General features: G+C 42.0%; 1 protein-coding gene across 5 annotated transcripts in view; it reads left to right on the top strand.

Moving 5' to 3' along the window:
• Positions 1-22,541, top strand: part of zmym2 (zinc finger, MYM-type 2) — a 177,608-nt gene that overhangs the window by 25,394 nt on the left and 129,673 nt on the right. For all 5 annotated transcript variants that reach the window (XM_068033682.1, XM_068033687.1, XM_068033685.1 and 2 more), the window contains exons 2-3: positions 10,105-10,190; positions 16,207-17,301. In XM_068033682.1, coding sequence (XP_067889783.1) covers positions 16,221-17,301 — 1,081 coding nt within the window. In that variant the 5' untranslated portion in view covers positions 10,105-10,190; positions 16,207-16,220. The remainder of the gene's footprint in view (positions 1-10,104; positions 10,191-16,206; positions 17,302-22,541) is intronic.

The raw sequence follows: 22,541 nt of genomic DNA, 5'->3' as shown, positions 1-22,541 counted from the left end.
TTTTGATACCTCTGGGGGGGTAACCATGTTCTCATTGTGGGTGTATGACCCTGACCTTTTGTCCTATGTGTAGTTCAGGTAGTTCTGCCCCTGCATGTTGGTCATGCACCATCTTCATTCTCGCATGTTTTTCGAGCCGGGTCTCCTGCATCTCTGAGCATTTGGACAGATGTTGGCTTGGCAGAATCTTCTCACTTGTCTGCCAAGCATGATCTCTGCTGGTGGCGGTAAGCCCATATCCATAGATGTAGCTCTGAGGTGTAATGTGGCAAAGCGAAAATCTTGTTTCGTTGTCCAACACTTCAGAAGCAATTTCACTGTGAACCATTCGCTCAGCAAGACCGTTAGATCTAGAGTAGTGTTTTGAGAACATCACAAGGTTTACGGCCCATTTGGCGCACACATCCTTGAAAGGTCTGCCTGTATACTGTGTGGCCCATTGTCAAACAATTTCTTCAGGTGCACCGAACAGACTGAATATGGTACGCAATGTGTCTGCGACAACTGCACTTGAAGTGTCTTTGACCTGTCTGACAATTGGAGTTTGGAGAAATGATCTGTGACTAAGATAAAGTGGTCTCCGTTCACGGTACATAGAACAGTGACGATTTTGGACCAAGGGATTGACGGAATCTTGAGGTGTAGAGGTTCTTTATGTTGTTGTGGCTGGTGGCTCTGGCATGCTTTGCACATTCTCACTAACCTTTCGATGTCACTGTTGATTCCTGGCTAATAAAGTGTCTCATGCCAGTCGTCTTGTTCGCTCTATACTCACATGGCCTTAGTGAAGTTGTGACAAGATGTTCTGTCGGAGATCTTTGGGCACAGTCACTTGTTTTCCTCTGAAGGTTACACCGAGATACCGAGTTCATCTATAAGGCCAGAAGCATCTGAGGATTTCCGTCACCTGTTTTGTCGTATCAGGCCATCCTCCTATGACGACTCTCCATAGTGCCTTCATTTGTGGGTCATTGGCTGTTTGGTTGCAGTTGGTCACATTTGTGCTGACTAAAATGCAGTAAATTGATTTTGAGCACATCTTCCACCTCGTTGTCCAGGCTGTCTACTTGTAGATCCAGCAGGACATCATTCTTGTTCAGATTTGGCAATCTGCTCAGAGGTGACCATTTTGGTACCTGGTTTGTAGCAGACATCGAAGTCGTATCCCTGTACTTTCACAAAGTTGCTGCAGTCAAGGTGGTGCGCTTGTCGATGGTTTGCGCCAAATCCATCTCCATTGGTTTGTGGTCAATTTCTACAGTGAACTGCTTATCGAACAGGCAGGTGTGGAACCTTGTGATCCCAAACACCAGAGCAGCCTTTCATGCTCTATGTTTGAGTAATTAGATTGTGCTGAGGATAAACTTTTGGATCCGAATGCAGTTGGTTTGCCATCCTACAGGATGCATGCTCCTAGCCCATTCTGAAGGTGTCGACATCCAAGATTGTCTTCCTTGGATCATAGTACTACAGGGTACAGGTTTCTGATGACAATGCTTGTTTGAGAGACTCAAATATATGCTGATGGTCCTCCTGCCATACAAATGGTACATCTTTAAGAGCTCTCTCCGTGCTGATGCTCTGCTAGAAAAATTTGGAATGTATGGTGTCAAGAAATTGAAAAATCCAAGGCATCTCTGTAGATCTTTTGTCTTGTGGAATAAGCATATGCCTTACATCTTTGACTTTGCCTGGGTTGGAACGAATTCCGCAACCTGAATAGATGGAGCCAAAAAAATTGATCTGACATTCACCTTGCTGTTAAAAATGAGCCCCTTGCGAGGAGCTACTTCTAGTGAGTGAAGATTTCGATCATGCTCTTGTTACGACCAAGTGCATTGTTTATTCTAGTTTCACTTCTCCACTGGTCACAACATATATTTAACTTTTCCTGCTTACCAATATGGTAAATCATAGACTCTTTATCCCAGAATAAATCACACCAACCAGGTTTCTTTAATAAACAAAATTATCAGTTTACAAGTCTTTACCAGTACTGACAAAGCATAAATGCACAGATTGAAATATTAAAGTTCCCTTTTTATCTTAGCCCCTCATACACACTCTCACACACATACACTCATTGACTGGGAAAAAAATGGATTTTTGTTTTTAAAGCTCTAACACAGACAAAAGAAGCACTTGGGCTGAATACTTGCTCATTCTTGAAGAAACAGCAAATGAGATGTGTTTCAAAAATGGCATACAGTCTGGCCTCTGCGTACACTTAAACGGGTCACTGGGATCTTTTAGAACAGTTCTTTTCAGGCAGCATTGAAAATTAATTTTGCTGGCCTTTCTTCAAAGACAGGAGATAAGATGAGTCGACACCGTGGACTTCTTGGGATCTTTGAGCGGTGCTGGAAAGTTGAGCTGGGTTGTGGTCTTTCCTTCCTTGGAAGTTATCTCCCTTTTTATATAGCTCAACCCCAACTCAAAACAATTCTAAAGCAAAACCGACTGGCGGCGCAGTGGTTAGCACCGCAGCCTCACATCTCCAGCGACCCCGGTTCAATTCTGGGTACTGCCTGTGTGGAGTTTGCAAGTTCTCCCTGTGTCTGCGTGGGTTTCCTCCGGGTGCTCCGGTTTCCTCCCACATGCCAAAGACTTGCTGGTTGATAGGTTAATTGGCCATTATAAATTGTCCCTAGTATAGGTAGGTGGTAGGGAAATACGGGGACAGGTGGGGATGTGGTAGGAATATGTCATTAGTGTAGGATTAGTATAAATGGGTGGTTGATGGTCGGCACAGACTCAGTGGGCCGAAGGGCCTGTTTCAGTGCTGTATCACTAAAACTAAAGGAGGTCAACCTATTGACCTCCATCAATCTTGACCTGTCACTTCGTTGTAAACAACTTCTCCAGGTGTCCAAAGTTCTGTGGTGTTTGAGCTAGAAGTCAGGTGGTTTCCTGGAAAGGTGCGTTTTTCCCAAGCCCCCTCTTTGCCCCCTTTTTAAAAAAAAATTTCCAGGGACTGTTTTTTTTCCCAAGACAAGTGGCCTTTACATGACCCCCTTTGAAAACTCCAAAGTTTAACATTTCTTCAATCTTTCAAAAATGAATCCTGAAAAGATAAATTTCGCAAAATACAGAGGTACTTCTGTAACACTCTCTTTGGTTTTGTGAATTACTGCAATATCATCGGCAATGCATATACATTCAGGCACATTTTTTTAATAATTCTGGTCATATGCTGCTGAAACAGATCTTGACTGACAGATAAGCCAAAGGGTAGTCTCTGGAACTAATATCATCCAAATGGTGTTCTGAAGGTGGTGACTTCCTGAGATTCCTTAGCTAGGTGTACTGACCAATATCTATGTTTAGCATCCAAGGGGAAGAATTTGGCTTCTGTGAACTTGGGATTCAATTCCTCTAGTGGTGCAATCTTGTGGGGACCTCTCTTTTTAGGGAGAGGTTTAGATGCTTTGGATCTAGACATACCCTGATTGCTTCATTTTCCTTTAGTAATTGAGCTGCATCAATCTGTCGGATGATGCCATTGCATTCCATGTCATCCAACTTGCCTTTAAGCTTTTCTTGTATGTGAATGCTGTATTTTCTGGGAGGGTCGATTGACAGAATTTCATCCTCTCTGAGGTGCAGTATGGCATTGCCTTTGAAATATATAGCGTCGAACCTGTCCGGATACATTTTGTTGTAAGTCCTGGACTGACTCAATGCGGGTACACTTGGTCTCTTCTGCTGTAATGGGTACGTTGGTGATTGCTTTAAAGGCCTGCTCGGGTCTGCAAATGAGACCCGACCCGAACCAGACAGAACCCCATCCAACCCTGAGCCCGGCCCGAGTCCTTCCATTTTTTTCCTACGCCTGACCTGACCATCAGTTAACCGACCTTCCATTTTTCACTTTGTTCCTTACCTGCACAAGCTAAAAATAACTAGCAAAACCACCTTTAAAGTCCAAAATGTAAATTAACATTAAAGTTAATTACCTGAGGTGGTGATAGTGTGTATCGGGTCCCGGGCCTTTAGATAGTGTGGATAGTCACAATGTTGAGGGCCTTGCAGGCTGGTAGTCCTGCCACTGTGAGTGTTGAACTCCAGAAAGCTTGTTATAGAAGGATAAGGCTAGAGCCTATATTTGCTCAGTTTCACATTTATTGTGCACAATAAAAGGATTACAAACATGTAGCTCTTCATACAAATCTCCCTTCCAGTCCCAGTGAGTGTCTGTCTGCTTTTAAGTGCTCAACTTTCTTTCTTTTGGGCCTCCTTATCTCGAGAGACAATGGATACGCGCCTGGAGGTGGTCAGTGGTTTGTGAAGCAGCGCCTGGAGTGGCTATAAAGGCCAATTCTGGAGTGACAGGCTCTTCCACAGGTGCTGCAGAGAAATTTGTTTGTTGGGGCTGTTGCACAGTTGGCTCTCCCCTTGCGCCTCTGTCTTTTTTCCTGCCAACTACTAAGTCTCTTCGACTCGCCACAATTTAGCCCTGTCTTTATGGCTGCCCGCCAGCTCTGGCGAATGCTGGCAACTGACTCCCACGACTTGTGATCAATGTCACACGATTTCATGTCGCGTTTGCAGACGTCTTTATAACGGAGACATGGACGGCCGGTGGGTCTGATACCAGTGGCGAGCTCGCTGTACAATGTGTCTTTGGGGATCCTGCCATCTTCCATGCGGCTCACATGGCCAAGCCATCTCAAGCGCCGCTGACTCAGTAGTGTGTATAAGCTGGGGATGTTGGCCGCTTCAAGGACTTCTGTGTTGGAGATATAGTCCTGCCACCTGATGCCAAGTATTCTCCGAAGGCAGCGAAGATGGAATGAATTGAGACGTCGCTCTTGGCTGGCATACGTTGTCCAGGCCTCGCTGCCGTAGAGCAAGGTACTGAGGACACAGGCCTGATACACTCGGACTTTTGTGTTCCGTGTCAGTGCGCCATTTTCCCACAGAGAGTGTGGGAAAATGGCGCACTGACACGGAACACAAAAGTGCTCAACTAAAACACCAATTAACTCCCTTCACCTGCATATAATCACACTATCACAATTAACGGATTCCCTTCTTCCTTTTACAATCCAACTTAGATTAACATTCTCAAGGAATATTTCAAAATAAATCCATTAAATTCCATATTGGGCAACTTTCTTTTTAGACTGTGAGACGCCCCTCATCCATTCAAGGCCATTCAAGAGGGGGGAGCAGAAAGGCAAGTGGTAGTTATAGGGGATTCTATAATTGGGGGGATAGATGGTATCCTTTGCAAGCCGGTTCAGGAGTCCCGCATGGTGTGTTGCCTGCCCGGTGCCAGGGTGCAGGACATCTCTGACCGGCTTGAAAGGATATTGGAGCGGGAGGGGGAGGATCCAGTTGTTGTGGTCCACATTGGGACTAACAACATAGGCAAGGCTAGGATGGTGGACCTGTTTGGGGATTATAAAGCACTAGGAACGAAATTAAGGAACAGGTCCTCGAGGGTCATAATCTCCGGATTACTGCCCAAGCCACGTGCAAATTGGCTTAGGGATAAGAATATTAGGGAAGTAAACACGTGGCAAAGGGAGTGGTGTGGGAAAGAGGGGTTCCATTTCATGGGGCATTGGCATCAGTTTTGGAACCGGGGGGATCTGTACCGATGGGATGGTCTCCACCTGAACCGATCTGGAACCAGTGTTCTAGTGAAACGGATTAATAGGGTGGTCTCTAGGACTTTAAACTAGTGAGTCGGGGGGAAGGGAAAGGGAAAACGACAGGGAGTATGATGGTAAATAAAAAGGTAAGCAGCAGCTGAATGTGTGCAGGAGGGTTTAAGTTCAAGGCAGACTATGAAAGAAGCAGAAAGGAAGGATAACTCAGGAGTTATTATTAGAGATGTTGGAAATCATGAGGGTAAGAAAGCTAGCATAAAGGCACTTTACCTGAATGCTCGTAGCATTCGTAACAAGGTTGATGAGTTAACGGCACAAATCATCGCGAATGAATATGATTTGGTAGCCATTACGGAGACATGGTTACAGGTTGGTCATGACTGGGAGTTAAATATCCAGGGGTACCAGACTATTCGGAAGGACAGACAGGAAGGTAAGGGAGGTGGTGTAGTTCTGATATTCAAGGACGACATCAGTGCGGTGCTGAGAGATGATATAGGTTCTATGGAGAATGAGGTTGAATCCATTTGGGTGGAAATTAGAAACTCTAAGAAGAAAAAGTCATTGATAGGCGTAGTCTATAGGCCACCAAATAATAACATCACATTGGGGCGGGCAATAAACAAAGAAATAACTAATGCCTGTAAAAATGGTACGGCAATTATCATGGGGGATTTTAATCAACATGTAGATTGGTCGAACCAGCTCAGTCAGGGTAGCCTTGAGGAGGAGTTCGTTGAGCGTGTCCGTGATAGTTTTCTTGAGCAGTATGTAATGGAACCGACGAGGGAGCAAGCTATCCTAGATCTAGTCCTGTGTAATGAGACAGGAATAATTAATGACCTCATAGTTAGGGATCCTCTTGGAAGGAGTGATCACAGTATGGTTGAATTTAGAATACAGATGGAGAGTGTGAAGATAATATCCAATACCATGTTCCTGCGCTTGAACAAGGGGGACTACAATAGAATGAGGGAGGACTTGGCTAAAGTAGACTGGAAACAAAGATTTTATGGTGGGACAGTTGACGAGCAGTGGAGGACTTTCAAAGTGCTCAGCAAAAGTATATTCCAGTGAAAAGGAAGGTCTGGAAGAAAAGGGGTAATCTGCCATGGGTGTCTAAGGAAATGAGGGAGGCTATCAAATTGAAAGAGAAGGCATACAAAGTGGCCAAAAACAGCATGAAACTAGAAGATTGGGAAAACTTTAAAGGTCAACAGAAAGCCACAAAAAGAGCTATAAAGAAAAGTAAGATAGAACATGAGAAAAAACTAGCACAGAATATAAAGACTGATGGCAAAAGTTTCTATAAATATATAAAACGAAAAAGAGTGGCTAAAGTAAACGTTGGTCCTTTAGAGGATGGGAAGGGGAATTTAGTTATGGGATATGATGAAATGGCCGAGGCATTGAACAGGTATTTTGTATTGGTCTCCACAGTGGAGGACATTAATAACATGCCAGTAATTGACAAAGAGACGAACGTAGGTGAGGACCTGGAAACAATCATTATTACGGAAGAGGTAGTGTTGGGCACGCTAATGGAGCTAAGGATTGATAAGTCTCCTGGCCCTGATGGAATGCATCCCAGGGTACTAAAAGAGATGGCAGGAGAAATAGCAGGTGCGCTGGCGGTAATTTTCCAAAATTTGCTGGACTCTGGGGTAGTCCCAGCAGATTGGAAAACAGCAGATGTGACGCCACTGTTTAAAAAGGGAGGTAGACAAAATATGGGGAATTATAGACCGGTTAGCTTAACCTCTGTAGTGGGGAAGATGCTTGAGTCTATTATCAAGGAAGAAATAGCAGGGCATCTCGATAGAAATTGTCCCGTTGGGCAGACGCAGCATGGGTTCATGAAGGGCAGGTCATGCTTGACAAATCTTTTGGAATTCTATGATGACATTTGGAGCAAGGTGGACAATGGGGACCCAGTGGATGTGGTGTACCTAGATTTCCAAAAGTCCTTCGACAAGGTGCCGCACAAGAGGCTGCTGCATAAGATAAGGATGCATGGCGTTAGGGGTAAAGTATTAGCATGGATAGAGGATTGGTTGACTAACAGGCAGCAGAGAGTGGGGATAAATGAGTGCTATTCTGGTTGGCAATCAGTCACTAGTGGTGTGCCTCAGGGATCGGTGTTGGGACTGCAATTATTTACAATTTATATAGATTTGGAGTTGGGGACCACGTGTAGGGTGTCAAAGTTTGTAGATGACACTAAGATGAGCGGCAGAGCAAAGTGTGCAGATAACTGTGAAACTTTGCAGAGGAACATAGATACATTGAGTGGGCAAAGGTCTGGCAGATGGAATACAATGTTAATAAATGTGAAGTCATTCATTTCGGTAGGAGTAACAGTAAAAAGGATTATTACTTGAATGGTAAAAAATTGCAGCATGCTGCTATGCAGAGGGACCTGGGTGTCCTTGTGCATGAATCGCAGAAGGTTGGTCTGCAGGTACAGCAAGTAATTAGGAAGGCAAATGGAATTTTGTCCTTCATTGCTAAAGGGATTGAGTTTAAAAGCAGAGAGGTTATGTTGCAGCTGTATAGGGTACTGGTGAGGCCGCATCTGGAGTACTGTGTGCAGTTTTGGTCTCACTTGAGAAAGGATATAGTGGCACTGGAGAGGGTGCAGAGGAGGTTCACTAGGTTGATTCCGGAGTTGAGGGGGTTGGCTTATGAGGAGAGACTGAGTAGATTGGGATTATATTCATTGGACATCAGAAGAATGAGGGGGGATCTTATAGAAACATATAAAATTATGAAGGGAATAGATAAGATACAAGTAGAGAGGATGTTTCCACTGGCAGGTGAATCTAGGACAAGAGGGCATAGCCTCAAGATTAGAGGGAGCAGATTTAGGACTGAATTAAGAAGGAACTTCTTCACCCAGAGGGTTGTTAATCTATGGAATTCCTTGCCCAGTGAAGTAGTTGACGCTTCTTCAGTAAACGTTTTTAAAGCTAAGTTAGATATCTTTTTGAACAATAAAGGAATTAAGGGATACGGTGAGAGCACGGGTAAGTGGATCTGAGTCCACAAAAAGATCAGCCATGATCTTATTGAATGGCGGAGCAGGCTCGAGGGGCCGGACGGCCTACTCCTGCTCCTTGTTCTTATGATCTTGCAGTCCTTTTTTTTCTATAATGAGGTCCAAAGTCCAAGAACCCCAAATCGCTCTCAGTTTGTATTGGTTCAATGTTTTGCCGCCTGGAGGTATGTCTCCACTAGTGAATACTGCCAAGATGGCTTTTAATGTCCTGCTAACTAGGGTGATACTGGATAATTTACTCAGCTGTTCAAGCCAGTCTCCTGGATGGGAATATTTTAGACATGCGTCTCCACTGCAATGTCCTGGAATGTGAGGTATTTCAGTGTAAATTGTGGTGGCCATCTTGGCTGCCAGCTTTTTAGAAGTTTAATGTCGGTTTCCAACAGATGATTTAAAAATCCTCATTCAACATAACATGTTTTCTTGACATCAAAAAACTCAACCAGGTTAAAACACAGTTTGCCAGTAAGAAATCTGTGCTGGCTTTCCTTAATTATTTCACATTTATCCAAGTGAAAATTGTCCCAGATTAATGTTTCTAAAAGCTTTCCCACACTGAAGTTAAACTGACTGGCCTGTAGATGCTGTGCTTATCCTTGCACCTAGTTTTGAACAAGAATGTAACATCTGCAGTTCTCCAGTCCTCTGGCATCACCCCTGTATCCAAGGAAAATTGGAAGATTTATGGCCTCTGCAATTTCCACCTTTACTTCCTTCTGTATCCTCAAATGCATTTGATAGAATTTTTGAAGACATTAAGGGGAACTGATGGGGTACATATCTGTTGTGTAAGGAGTCTAGAACCATTGGATATAGTCTATAGATTGGAGCCAGGCCATGTAAGGAAACACTTCTACATGCAAAAGGATGGTTGAAGTTTTGAACTGTATTGTGCAAACAGCAGTAGAGGCTAAAAATAAAAGCAAAATACTGCAGATACTGTAAATCTGAAATAAAAATAAAATGCTGGAAATATTCAGGTTTGGCAGTATCTGAGGAGAGAAACAAAACATCAGAACAGCAATAGAGGCTGGTTTGTTAATTTTAGATCTGAGATTGAAAGATTTATTTTAGTCAGGAATATGGGGCAAAGGTGTGTTTACTCACAGATCAGCCACGATCTCATTGAATGGTAAGTAGGCTCAAGGGGCTAAATGTCTACTCTTATGTTACAATGTATTCATCTTTTTAGTTAAAAATCCATTGTAACATGCCTTCCAATTACTTTTTACTAAAAGTTTCCTGTTTAAATTAAAGACAATATTAATGAGATTTCAAATCATTCTTGGCAAACTTTATGTTGTCTTCGAACACTGAAGTGTGTGCTATAGACGTTGAGGTAAATAAAGTCTAAATGAGTTGTATCATTACTTTGCATGTATTTCAAACTGTGAATACTAACCAATAGATGTTGGTGTTTTAATCTAGACTTTTCCGCCAATGAGGCCGCAGCTCCAAGAAAGGCCCTTTCCAAACCTTCGGACCCACAAAATTCAAACAGGACAAACCAGCGAGTAAGAAATATAAGTGCAAATAGAGCTGAGTTTCCTTGACTTTGTGGATAGTGAGGTCGGTCTGTTGGCCTCTTGACTGTAGTTGAGACTCCCCGCCCCCCCTATCTGACTTGCAGTATTTACTCATTGTCCTAGTAGATAAATACAATTAGAAAAGTTTACATCCATAAACATGTAGTCCTGCCTACTTTATTTTTCTTTTCCACTATTAAAATATTTGTGTAATCCAAGGGTAATTCTTTTACTTTAGTGGTTCAAATACTGTAATTGCAAGAAAAATAGCACTCTCACTCTGCCCCCCACACTTTTTTTGCTTTTTGTCTGATAGTCTTGTTCCTCTGAAGTTATTCGCTATTTAGTTAAACTGATAAATTCCAGAAAGCTTGTGGAAAGATGATGCTGGAGCCGATCTTTACTCCCTTTCACATTTATTGTAGAGTAAAAGGATTGCAAACATTTAGCACCTCACTCAAAAACCTCCACTCGTCTCAGTAACTGTAATCTTATAAGTGCTCAAGTAATACCCCAGTTGACACCTTGCACCTGCATATAATTAAACAATGACACAAAATTTCCTCCTTTCTTTCATAAGCTTAGATTAACATTTCAAAATCAATTCTATATTATGTACAAAGTATTACATTGTAAGATGCCCCCCTCCTCTCGCATCCCTAACAATTTATTTTGTATTAACATTTCTGTTTGTGAAACAATCTTAATAGCTGATGACTTGCATCTGACCATTTCAGTTTGGAGGTTTCCTTTCTCTCCAGCATTTGGTTCAATCCATCAAGGTCAATACGTAATCTTTTCTCACTCGCACCTTTTGTAGAATATACATTGTCCCATAAAGAACGACTATCCACATAACATTCAATGGGTAGCCTATCTTCAGTATGTCGCCTTGTTCAGAATTTCAAAAATATTTGACAAGTGAAACCCCATTTTCCACAAGACCCAGTGTTTCTGCAATTAAAGTGCATTCAACAAACCCGTTTTATTTTCTTAGCTTCCCAAACTAAAGGACTAGATTTCCCATTTTCACCCATCAGAAATATTATGACACCAGCTGCACTCAAATACCCATCAACAAGATTAGCATGTGAAGCATCACTAATAATTATGAGCTTCATGTTCTTTGGGTCACCCAAGGATGGGAACTTCAGTACATGTTTCTCCAGATTTAGTTTTTTCAATATTTTATTTGTCCTTTTAAAACATTCTCAACTTTCAGATGTTTTATCATCGTGCTTAACACCAGCACATCAAAACTAACATCAGGCCTAGTCTAAGTGCACAGCCAGTTTTAATTGACCAATCAAGCTTCTCAATTGTTCAGTCTCTGCTTTAGATATATCATCATTCTATGATGAACTAGCACGATTAACTGGGATGGGAGTAACGCTGTCTAAATAGGATTGTTGATTTAAAGTTATTCCACTTAATATCTAAATAAATATATTTAAAGGCCCCACCCAATCTGACTCCCAATCTTAAATTCTGTCCTAATCTTAACATATTTCTCAAATTCCACAGTACCATCCCATAAGAAATAATCAACATGCATCATGAAGATGCCTGAAAGTTTCCCTTTTATGATACCAATAAAACATTGCAGTATCTACTTTTAGTTGAAGACAACCAATTTTCAACAAAACCGATCTCACCAAGACATACCACACTCTGGAAGTATCATTAAGGCTACAGACGCATTTGTTCATTTTGCATAGTTTTCCTTCTGTATCTGCTGCCTCTAGGTGGTTTCAGAAACACTTCTCTGCAGAAACGTGGCTTTTATGTCAATGGAGCTACACTCCCATGAATATGTGGCCAAAGAGCTAAAAAGATTGTCAAAATTACTTTTCCAGTTCTGGGAGAGTCCACTCGAACATCAGCATCACCCAGTCGCTCTCCAGAACCCCTCACAACTAGTCTTGCTTTAGCCTTATAAGTTTCCTCAAGAATGACTCCAGTACAAATCCAACTGTGACTAAGCTGGCTTTCCCCTATCTGGTACCTCAGAATAAACTCCAAAAGCTCTCCAACTCTGTAATTCCTTATGTTTTGCTTCTCTTGGTTTATCCTCAAGTTTATTGGCAGTCACGAAGACTTTTGCTTTTAGTTCTGTTCCAAGACTGCTTTCTAGCCTTCGTTTCATTTGTGGAATCTGTTCAAACTATGGCCTCTATTAGCACTTCGATGTCTTTCAGGACTACTGCTGTAAGATCTCCCTCACACACAATCGGAAGCTCTTTCTCCAATATGTGATCGCTTCCTGACCCACTATTAGAACTTGCACTGCGCTTTTCTTATTTTCCACTCTTTCACCCCATTCTGCCAGTCTGTGGACCTTGATTTTTGGCTTTCATCTTGAACATTTAACCAATAATTACTTACCAGTAGATTTTCCTGTGTGTCCCACAATTGTTCCATCCCTCCATTTATTCGACCCCTCTGGTCTATGTCACCCGAGTACCTACTCAGGGCAATTGACTTTTGGATGCGATAGCTCTTTCCTGAGCGTCATGATTGCTCACATTACTATCCAACCCTTAATCTACTTTATTCTGTTCCTCAGGACTTTCATAAAGCACATCAGCATTTGAGATATAAGGTGCCCCCTTTTTTCCCCTCTAACAGCTGATGGATTCTGAGATTTTGTATTCAACCCTAGTTAATTGTGAGGAATGAACCTTAACAGTTTGATTTCCATGCTTGATAACTACTGTCTTGCCATCACCACCTATTACTTTACCAGGGCCCTTCCATTCTCTATTAACGTCTCTTTCATAATACACCAAATCTCCTGAATTAAATTCTGCCTCAGATGGCTTCATACGATGCCTCGGTACTCTCTCTCAGAATTTTCTCAGAGACCTCAGTCTTGGTGAAAGCCTGTCTCCCTGCATGTAAAGCATTCAGATGTGCAGAAGAAATTGAAATAATTGTATAACCTTCCAGAGCAGGAGGACTGTCATACATTACAGAAGGCAGTTTGGGATTCCACCCACAGACCAAATGATGGGGACTATCTGAAGTGAATTCTTTGCATGAACCGCTCATGCCAAGGCAATTGACCACTTGTAGTTTGGTAGGTCAGCTCGGACCTATGCAACATGTCATCAATTATTGCGTGATTCCTTTCACAGAGCCCATTGCTGAAAGGACTTTTTGCTGCAGTATTCATAACCATAATATTCATGTTTTCACACATGTCTCTGAATTCTTCATTGGCAAATTCCCCTCCATTATCAGTCAGAAATTTAACTTGTCCATTTCTCCATAATTTTATCTATAATAACTTTTTTGTTCTTGCTATTTATTATTGTGGAAGGACTAAATCTAGTTGCTAGATCGAAAAATACGGAATGAAAATATTCTTGTCTTTGTCCCATACCTTTAAATCCATGGCAACTACCTCGTTAGTCATGTGCCAATGGAAGGCTGAGAATAGGACGTGATGGTGTCCTCCAATACTTCTTACTGATTTCACACTTTTCACCAATCTGTTCTGTTATCCTCATAAACTCTTCATCAGTCACACCTGCATCCTTTAGCAGGATTTTTAATCTCTGACAAAGGTGAGCAAATTGTCTTGTACTTTTAAGACCATTTGCTTTTTATCTCTGATTCTTAACACCTGGTGCCATTAATAGTTCTCTAACACTCTGACTAGGAACATCAGGTTTTGTTAAGGTGTTACAGTAATGCCCTGACAGGGTCAACTACAAATCATTGACTTTCCAAAAACAATTGTCTGATGTTCCATATCAAGTTTCATTTGTTCCTTTTACATTGACAGTTTACTCAACAGTAAAGCTTCCTCACTAGAGACTACACCAGTACTGATAAAGTGGCTTATTCCAGCTATTTTACATGGCATTACTACATTCTTCAGTGAGTATATGTTATCACCAAACCCAAGGCTGGTTGTACTTTTATACTCCTCAGGGCGGTGCAGTGGTTAACACCGCAGCCTCACATCTCCAGGGTTTGATTCTGGATACTGCCTGTGCGGAGTTTGCAAGTTCTCCCTGTGACCGCGTGGGATTTCGCCAGGTGCTCCGGTTTCCTCCCACAGCCAAAGACTTGCAGGCGATAGGTAAATTGGCTGTTGTAAATTGCCCCTAGTGTAGGTAGGTGGTAGGGAATAAGGGATTACTGTAGGTTTGTATAAATGGGTGGTATACCGCACAGTTAAATGAATCATCAACAAACACATTCATCACACGACTAAAACTCTTTGTGATTAGTACAATTCATTCAGATTCATTATCTTCCTCTTCTGCCTCAGAATTCTCTGTCATTTCAAGGACTCTGCCTCTCTGCTTTGGGTAGTTCATTGCATAATGATACTTTGAGTCACACTTGAAGCATCTATTAACTGGGGCATTCCTGGGATTTATTCACCTTTGATTGCTGTTCCAATTCTGTCTTCCACTGTAATAGTGAGACCTGCTAAAGGTGCTTTCATCCTCATTCCTCCAATCTTTAACTGTTCCATTGTACTTATGTCTGCATTCAGTGTCTGGGCCATTTCAAAAATCCAATAAAATTGAGTCCTCCATTCTTTGTCTTTGCAGAATGCCCTGTTTGTTCTACCAGGGATGCAGGAAATGACTGTCACCCCAGGAATTTGTTTTAATGCAGCAGGCATCTGATCTAACAGGGAATCTTTTTCCAAGAACCAAACCCCAGTTGGAACCAAGAGCCTGTCTATATGCAACATCTGAGCACAATGTAACAATTTAAATGATAGCGCTGAACCATGGATCTCCAAATTGAAATTCCTTAATCTTCTATACAGTCAGTTAAAATCCATGATATATTCTTCCATTGAATAACTATCTGTTTTCCGAAATCTATCGAAGTCTGACTGTGCCTCATACACATTCAATAGGTTATCTTTCTTGTAAATTTCATCCAAGAATTCTAATAGAAGACCCAAACCTCCACCAATATCCAACTGACGAACATGCATTTCACAAAACACTTCACTTCTGGTAGGAAATGACTATGCCAAGGCCGTACCTTATTTCCTCTTTGGTCGGGATGTAACCCGTGCCCACATATCCACTTCATTCTTCCACTGTTGATATGGTTCAGACTCAGAACATTAGTGGGTAGTCATACCCTGCCAATTTACACTTGTTTTCTGCTATATTTTCCACAATAACCAATGAGATTTTAGTTGTCTGTGTTTTAAAAAAAAAAATTCCTAGTTTCCAACCATCAGCTTTAGGCAACCATCCTATGCTACCATGTTAAATTCCAGAAAGCTTGTTGTGGAAGGGTAATGCTGGAGCCTATCTTTACTCAGTTTCACATTTATTGTACATTGTAAAAGGATTACAAATATGTCGCTTCTCAATCAAAAACCTCCACCAATCTCAGTAAGTGTCGACTTATAAGTGCTCAAGTAAGACCCCCAATTAACATCCTCCCTCCACCTGCATATAATTAAACAATTGACACACAATTAACAGATTAACAACTGATATTGGTTTGTCTTGACCAGAAATGTAACAATCCGCCAGGCCCTTCCTCCCCCAGCCCCCGATTAACTGATTTCTATTTCTGTTCACTGCCTCTATTCATGAATATCCCATCAAAATTCTGCAGTCTATTTTCTGCTATTCTTGGTTTTTTAAAAAACACAATGTTGAGCACCTTGGATTCTTGGAATGTAATTTTAAATGTGCAAGCTGTTTAGCGCTCAGAAAATATTTCTTCGTATGGAAAAAATACATTCTCTAATGTTCCATAATTTTTTGATCTACAGATACATTAACATTGTATTTCCATTGTCCAAGTTGTCAGAGAAAAGAAGCTTCCATCATTCATGAACAAAATTTCACTTGCACAAGCTAGGTAGACGTGGGTACATTGAGTCCAATCAATAAGTTAGTTGGCAAATCAAGAAATGTCTTAACCTTGAATCTTTTGAGATAAAACTACATACAAGTAATTCTTAATAGTATAGAAATAACCTAACATTCTTTCTTTTTTAATGCAGCTGGTACTTGAGACATGAATGTTGGGAATAATGAAGGAGCTGTAGATATGAGTTCAGCACCAGAAAACCATTACACTGATCAACAAAAATACTTTGGAATTGGAGGAGGAGTACATGGTAATCTTAATATGTCAACTGCAATTTCCAATGCAGCTGCGGCCTTTGATGGCTCTCAAAGTTTGAGCAATCTTCTCAAAACTAATTCTGATAACTCCCGGTGGAAACCTGTAGAAGGCAGTATAACCTGTTCCCAGAATGAGGAAGACGACGATGATGTTGTTTTTGTTGAACCTTCATTTTCTGCAAATTGTCCTGCCACCACACGAGTAAATAAAACCGGTGCCTCGCTTGCAGTGTTTCAAAATTCAGAATCCATAGGAAGTGAAATGAATATATCGTTGCCACCAATAGGAAAAGATTTTATGTCTCCAGTGGAGCCCATCGTAATTGATGATGAGGAAGAAGGAAACCCTGAGCCAGGAAAAGCTGCCAGCATTGCCACATCTGGAAGATGCGCTGAAAGGAATGGATTTGGTGAACCAACTGAAATGGATTTTTCATCATCTGACTTGGACGGCCAGAAAGTTGGTTTTCATAATCTTGTAGTGCAGTATGTAGATAATCCGGGTTTATTTTGTACTCCAAATTTGGAGAATAACAATTTAAATTGGGAATGCAGAACAGGAATAAAGGAAGTTGACTTGAATGAATGCCTCCCTTTACAACCAACAATGCTTTCGGATCCCAGGAGAGGTAATATTTTGTCAACAAATGGAGGAGCAGCATTAAATCATGGTATAAGTACTGAACCAGATTCTGAGATACAGATAACCTGTGTCACAACATTAGATGCCAGTTCAAAGCCAGTCATAAATGAACCACCAACACAACGTTCTGGGGGAATGGATTTAGACTTAATGATTTGCAATGTAACATCTCTTCAAGATCAGAAATTTGAAGGCGTAGATGAGGGAGTACAGAAACGAGCTTTTCAAATTGGCATGGGAGCTTCTAACTCAGACAACATTATGGATGGTGCTGGAGATGGATTTCTAAATGGAGAATCTGTGCTTTTAACGTCACAAAACAAACATGGTGAGTACTTGGTAAAATAAACATATTGTCACAAGTGAGTGAATCTGTAACCATCACTTAATAGCAGCTGATGACTTAAGATGCTTAGATCATTTTTTTTTTAAAAGATCGCAACTAACATTTGATTTTCCTGTGCAAATGCTTGAGGGAAGTCAAAATCGAATGGAATATTCAGGGCAAGCAAGGTGAGAGTGTGTTGGTTAATTTCACCTGTATAGGGATATGTGGATAGCAATATGGGATAAGGGTGCAGGAATGAGGTCAGGGGACGGGAACAGGGAGGAAGTGATTGGAGAAGGGCAGGGGGTTCATTAACCAGAGCAGGGGAAGGGAAGGCTTTTTAGTGAAAGGTTGCTAAAATGCTTCTTGGGGACTGTACTCAGTGTTAATCTGTGAGAGGTGGGAAAATGACTGGAAATTTGATAGTTCACAGCTGAATGAAGCAGAGGAAGCACCTGAGATGTTCATTCGGCACAGGGAAGGCCTGATGTCATTGTAGTGGTGCAGGCTTAGGAGGGTGTTTGGGACTCTGGGGAATAATGAGCTACATGAGCACAGGTTTCACGAACCATTCTTGGCTGAGTGATGGAGGACAACCTTCGAAATCGGTGTGAATCCAATGAGAAAGGGGCAAACGGGGAGAAGTTGTTCTAAGTGTGTAGCATTACAAGCTAGTGGGTGTGGGAAATTGCCTTATATGGAGCCTGGGAGCAAGTAGAAACAGTTGGTTATGTGTTGGTTCATGATTTTGCTGTGACTCTGCTACGAAAGCCAGTCCCACATGGGAGACTTATCAAGAAAGCAAATGCACATGGGATACAAGGTAACATGATGAGGTGGATTCAAAATTGGCTTAGCTGTAGGAGACAGAGTGATGACAGACGGCTGTTTGTGACTGGAAGCCAGTGTCCAGTGGCGTACCACAGGGATCTGTGCTGGGTCTCCTATTGTTTGTCATTTATATAAATGACATAGAGGACTATGTGGGGGGTAGGATCTTTAAGTTCGCCGATGACACAAAGATTGGCCGAGTGGTTAACAGTGAGGTGGAGTGTCTTAGGTTACAGGAAGATATAGATGGGATGGTCAAATGGGCAGAAAAGTGGCAGATGGAATTTAACGTTGAAAAGTATGAGGTGATACACTTTGGAAGGAGTAATGGGACACGGAAGTATTCAATGAATGGCCTGACACTGGGAAGTTCCGAGGAACAAAGGGACCTTGGCGTGTTTGTCCATAGATCTCTGAAGGCAGAAGGGCAGGTTAATAGGGTGGTGAAAAAGGCATATGGGTCACTTGCCTTTATCAATCGAGGCATAGATTACAAAAGCAGGCAGGTCATGTTGGAGTTGTACAGAAGTTTGGTAAGGCCACAGCTCGAGTACTGTGTGCTGTTCTGGTCGCCACATTATAGGAAGGATGTGATTGCATTGGAGGGGGTGCAGAGGCGATTCACCAGGATGTTGCCTAGGATGGAACATTTAAGCTATGAAGAGAGGTTGGATAGGCTTGGGTTGTTTTCGCTGGAGCAGAGAAGACTGAGGGGTGACCTGATCGAGGTGTACAAGATTATGAGGGGCATGGACAGGGTGGATAGGGAGCAGCTGTTCCCCTTAGTTGAAAGGTCAGTTACGAGGGGTCACAAGTTTAAGGTAAGGGGCGGGAGGTTCAAGGGGGATTTGAGGAAGAACTTATTTACCCAGAGGGTGGTGAAGGTCTGGAATGCCCTGCCTGGGAGGCTAGTGGAGGCAGGTTGCCTCACATCCTTTAAAAAGTACCTGGATGAGCACTTGGCACGTCATAACATTCAAGGCTATGGGCCAAGTGCTGGCAAATGGGATTAGGTAGACCGGTCAGGTGTTCTAATGCATCGGTGCAGACTCGATGGGCCAAAGGGCCTCTTCTGCACTGTATTATTCTGTGATTCTGTAAGTCGTGTGAAGTTGCAGTTCATAGAGGGTTCATGAGTGGGTCACTGGTGGAGCTGCTTAATGGTGAAGGGCCAACTGCTTCCACTCGCTCCCAGGCCCCATATAAGGCAATTTTCCCCTCGCACTTGCTTGCAATGCGACATGACTCTCAACAACTTCTCCCTGCTTGCCCCTTTCTCATTGGATTCACACCGAATTAGACTGAATCTGCAGCAACTTCTAATAAAAGCATTATGATTTCTTCAGCAAAATGCAGTGAGTTGGAGATAGTTATTTCTTACAAATTGATTAACTGCATTTTGCTGGAGAAATATAGTTACATATAAATTATGCATCTAAAATCAATCCCAGCCACCTACAAGAAATCATCTCTTTTCTGACCCAGGATAACGGTGGCATAATATGCAGCAATGGCTTGGCACCTATTTAGCAGCTAATGTTATGTGACATTTAACACTGAAAATCCCTTGCACCATGCGACCCACACCGCGACCTCTTCTGCAATCCTTGTATCCGAGGCCCAGCCATCTTCAGCTGTTTCATCAATGACCTTCCCTCCATCATAAGGTCAGAAGTGGGGATGTTTGCTGATGATTGCATAGTGTTCAGTACCATTCACAACTCCTCAGATACTGAAGCAGTCCGCATCCATATGCAGCAAGACTTGGACAACATCCAGGCTTGGGCTGATAAGTGGCAAGTAACAATCGCACCACACAAGTGCTAGGCAATGACTGTCTCAAACAAGAGAGAATCTAACCATCTCCCCAGGATGTTCAATGGCATTACCATCACTGAATCCCCCATTATCAACATCCTGGGGGTTACCATTGACCAGAAACTGAACTGGACCAGCCACATAAATGCTGTGGCTACAAGAGCAGGTCAGAGGCTGGAAATTCTGTGGCGTGTAACTCGCCTCCTGTCTCCCCAAAGCCTGTCCGCCATCTACAAGGCGTAAGTCAGAATTGTGATGGAATACTCTCTCTACTTGCCTGAATGTGTGCAGTTCCAACAACATTCAAGAAGCTCGACACCATTCAGGACAAAGCAGCCTGTTGATTGGCACCCCATCCCCCACCTTCAACATTCACTTCCTCCACCACGGGTACACATTGCTGCCATTGTGCATCGTCTACAAGATGCATTGCAGCAACTCGCCAAAGCTCCTTTGTCAGCATCTTCCAAACCCGCAACCTAGAAGGACAAGGGCAGCAGATGCATGGGAACACCACCACCTGCAAGTTCCCTTCCAAGCCCCACACCATCCTGACTTGGAACTGTATCTCCGTTCATCCACTGTCGCTGGGTCATAATCCTGGAGCTCCCTTCCAAACCGCCCTGTGGGTGTACTTGCACCCCAAGGACTGCAGCAGTTCAAGAAGGCAGCCCACCACCTTTTCAAGGGCAATTGGGGACGGACAATAAATGCTGGCCTCGCCAGTGACGTCCACGCCCCACGAAAGAAAAAAAAATTTTATGTCAACACATTTATAATGAGTTCTTCCATAAATGGAGCCTGACGGGGTTGTTTGAATTTTATTAGAAATTAAATGCTGCAACATTTCTAATACCGAGTAGCTTTTTGTTAACTAGCAAAACCGACAGCAATTTGGGAAGCAGAGAGTTGGTTGGAGCAAAGACATATATTAGCAATAAAGGCTGAGGAACTGGGATACAGCAAACTGAGTTGCTACAGGGCCACATTTGGTGGGAGATTAAGAAATTAGCTTTGGCAAGTTTACTTCGTAGTTTCCATTATGAATTAGGATGTAAGAAATAATATTGATAAAAATTTGACAAACCTGTGAAAAAGGCAAAACCATCGGAAATGAGCAGTTGTAAACAAAAATTTGCAGTTGTTAAAATCTTTTGTATCTCCTGTGGTATTTCTCAGTGAACCAGGGAATCTGCTGTTAATAAAAGCAAAATACTGCGGATGCTGGAAATCTGAAATAAAAACAAGAAATGCTGGAATCACTCAGCAGCTCTGGCAGCATCTGTGTAAAGAGAAGCAGAGTTAACGTTTCGGGTCAAAGAAGGGTCACTGACCCGAAACGTTAACTCTACTTCTCTTTCCACAGATGCTGCCAGACCTGCTGAGTGATTCCAGCATTTCTTGTTTTTATCTGCTGTTAATAATGGTTGGACTAGTTATGTCATATAGTGCATAAAAAGGGTCCCTACCTTACAGTGACTAAATCGATTTAAATGCATTTGGGGACAGTGCTGTGATTTGATTGCACTGGAGAAATGGACCTGGAGTTTGGCAGAACTGGCTTGGGGCCCTTTGATCTGACGTCACTGTAAAAGGGGAAGTTAGAATGAAGGCTGACGCTACTGAAGTAGTGAGAGAGTGCTGTCAAGTCCTACCTGTTGTGTTTCGGATGAGATGTTAAGCCAAGGCCCATGTACCCTCTTGGATGGGTGCAAAAGATCTCCTAACACTATAGAGCTTTCCTGGTTACCTGGCCAATATTTATCCTTCAACCCACCCCACTATAAATATCTGTTTATTAACTCATTGCTGTTCGTGGGACCATCTGTGTTTAAAATAGCTGCCATGTTTCCTGCGTTATAACAGTGCCTACACTTCAAAGGTAAAGTGTTTTGTGAGCTTGAGGTCATGAGAGGTGGAAGATAAATTGTCTTTCATTCCCCCTCTCATTGCTGTCACAGTACACAATATACACAAAAATCAAAGCTTTCAAAATTAACTTCATTCTATTTATTTGAAAAATTCCTTGATGAGGAAATACGTTACGTCTACAATATTACATGATAATTTTTCTATTTTTTTCTAACTTAGTATATTGTAGGTGATAATTAGAGCCTATTGACTTCAAAATGCTACCTATTTTTGAAAAGTGAACTCAAATTAGGAAAGACATTGCCTCTCTTTAAAATAAGTGCTGAAGTTAATAGTACACAAAGCAAAAGCTACAAGGTTGTCAGTTGGCTCTTTGCTGTTAATTTTTTTTAAATTTTATTTAAACTTTTGAACATAAACCAAAAAAAGGACTAAAAATCTTTCAGAAACTATTTTAATCAATTTCTATGGAAAAGATAATACAGGACCACTGTGGTCAGATTTTGCAGTGAAGTGTTTGCATGACTGGTTAGTATTATAAACAAGGATGTAAGAAAAATTGATACATAAATGTGATGAAAAGCATGATGGCAGTAAGTAAATTTCGTAGATTGGATGTGTGCGCAGTAATAGACTTTTAAAGGATACTCGCCAATCTCTCATGACGTTGCACACAGGGAGCAGAGACCATTTAGCCCATCAAGTCCATGCTGGCATTC

The sequence above is a fragment of the Heterodontus francisci genome, chromosome 6 (assembly GCF_036365525.1).
Source record: "Heterodontus francisci isolate sHetFra1 chromosome 6, sHetFra1.hap1, whole genome shotgun sequence".
Lineage (NCBI taxonomy): Eukaryota > Metazoa > Chordata > Chondrichthyes > Heterodontiformes > Heterodontidae > Heterodontus > Heterodontus francisci.
The sequence above is the reverse complement of the archived record's forward strand: the minus strand, read 5'-3'. Positions and strand labels throughout refer to the sequence as shown.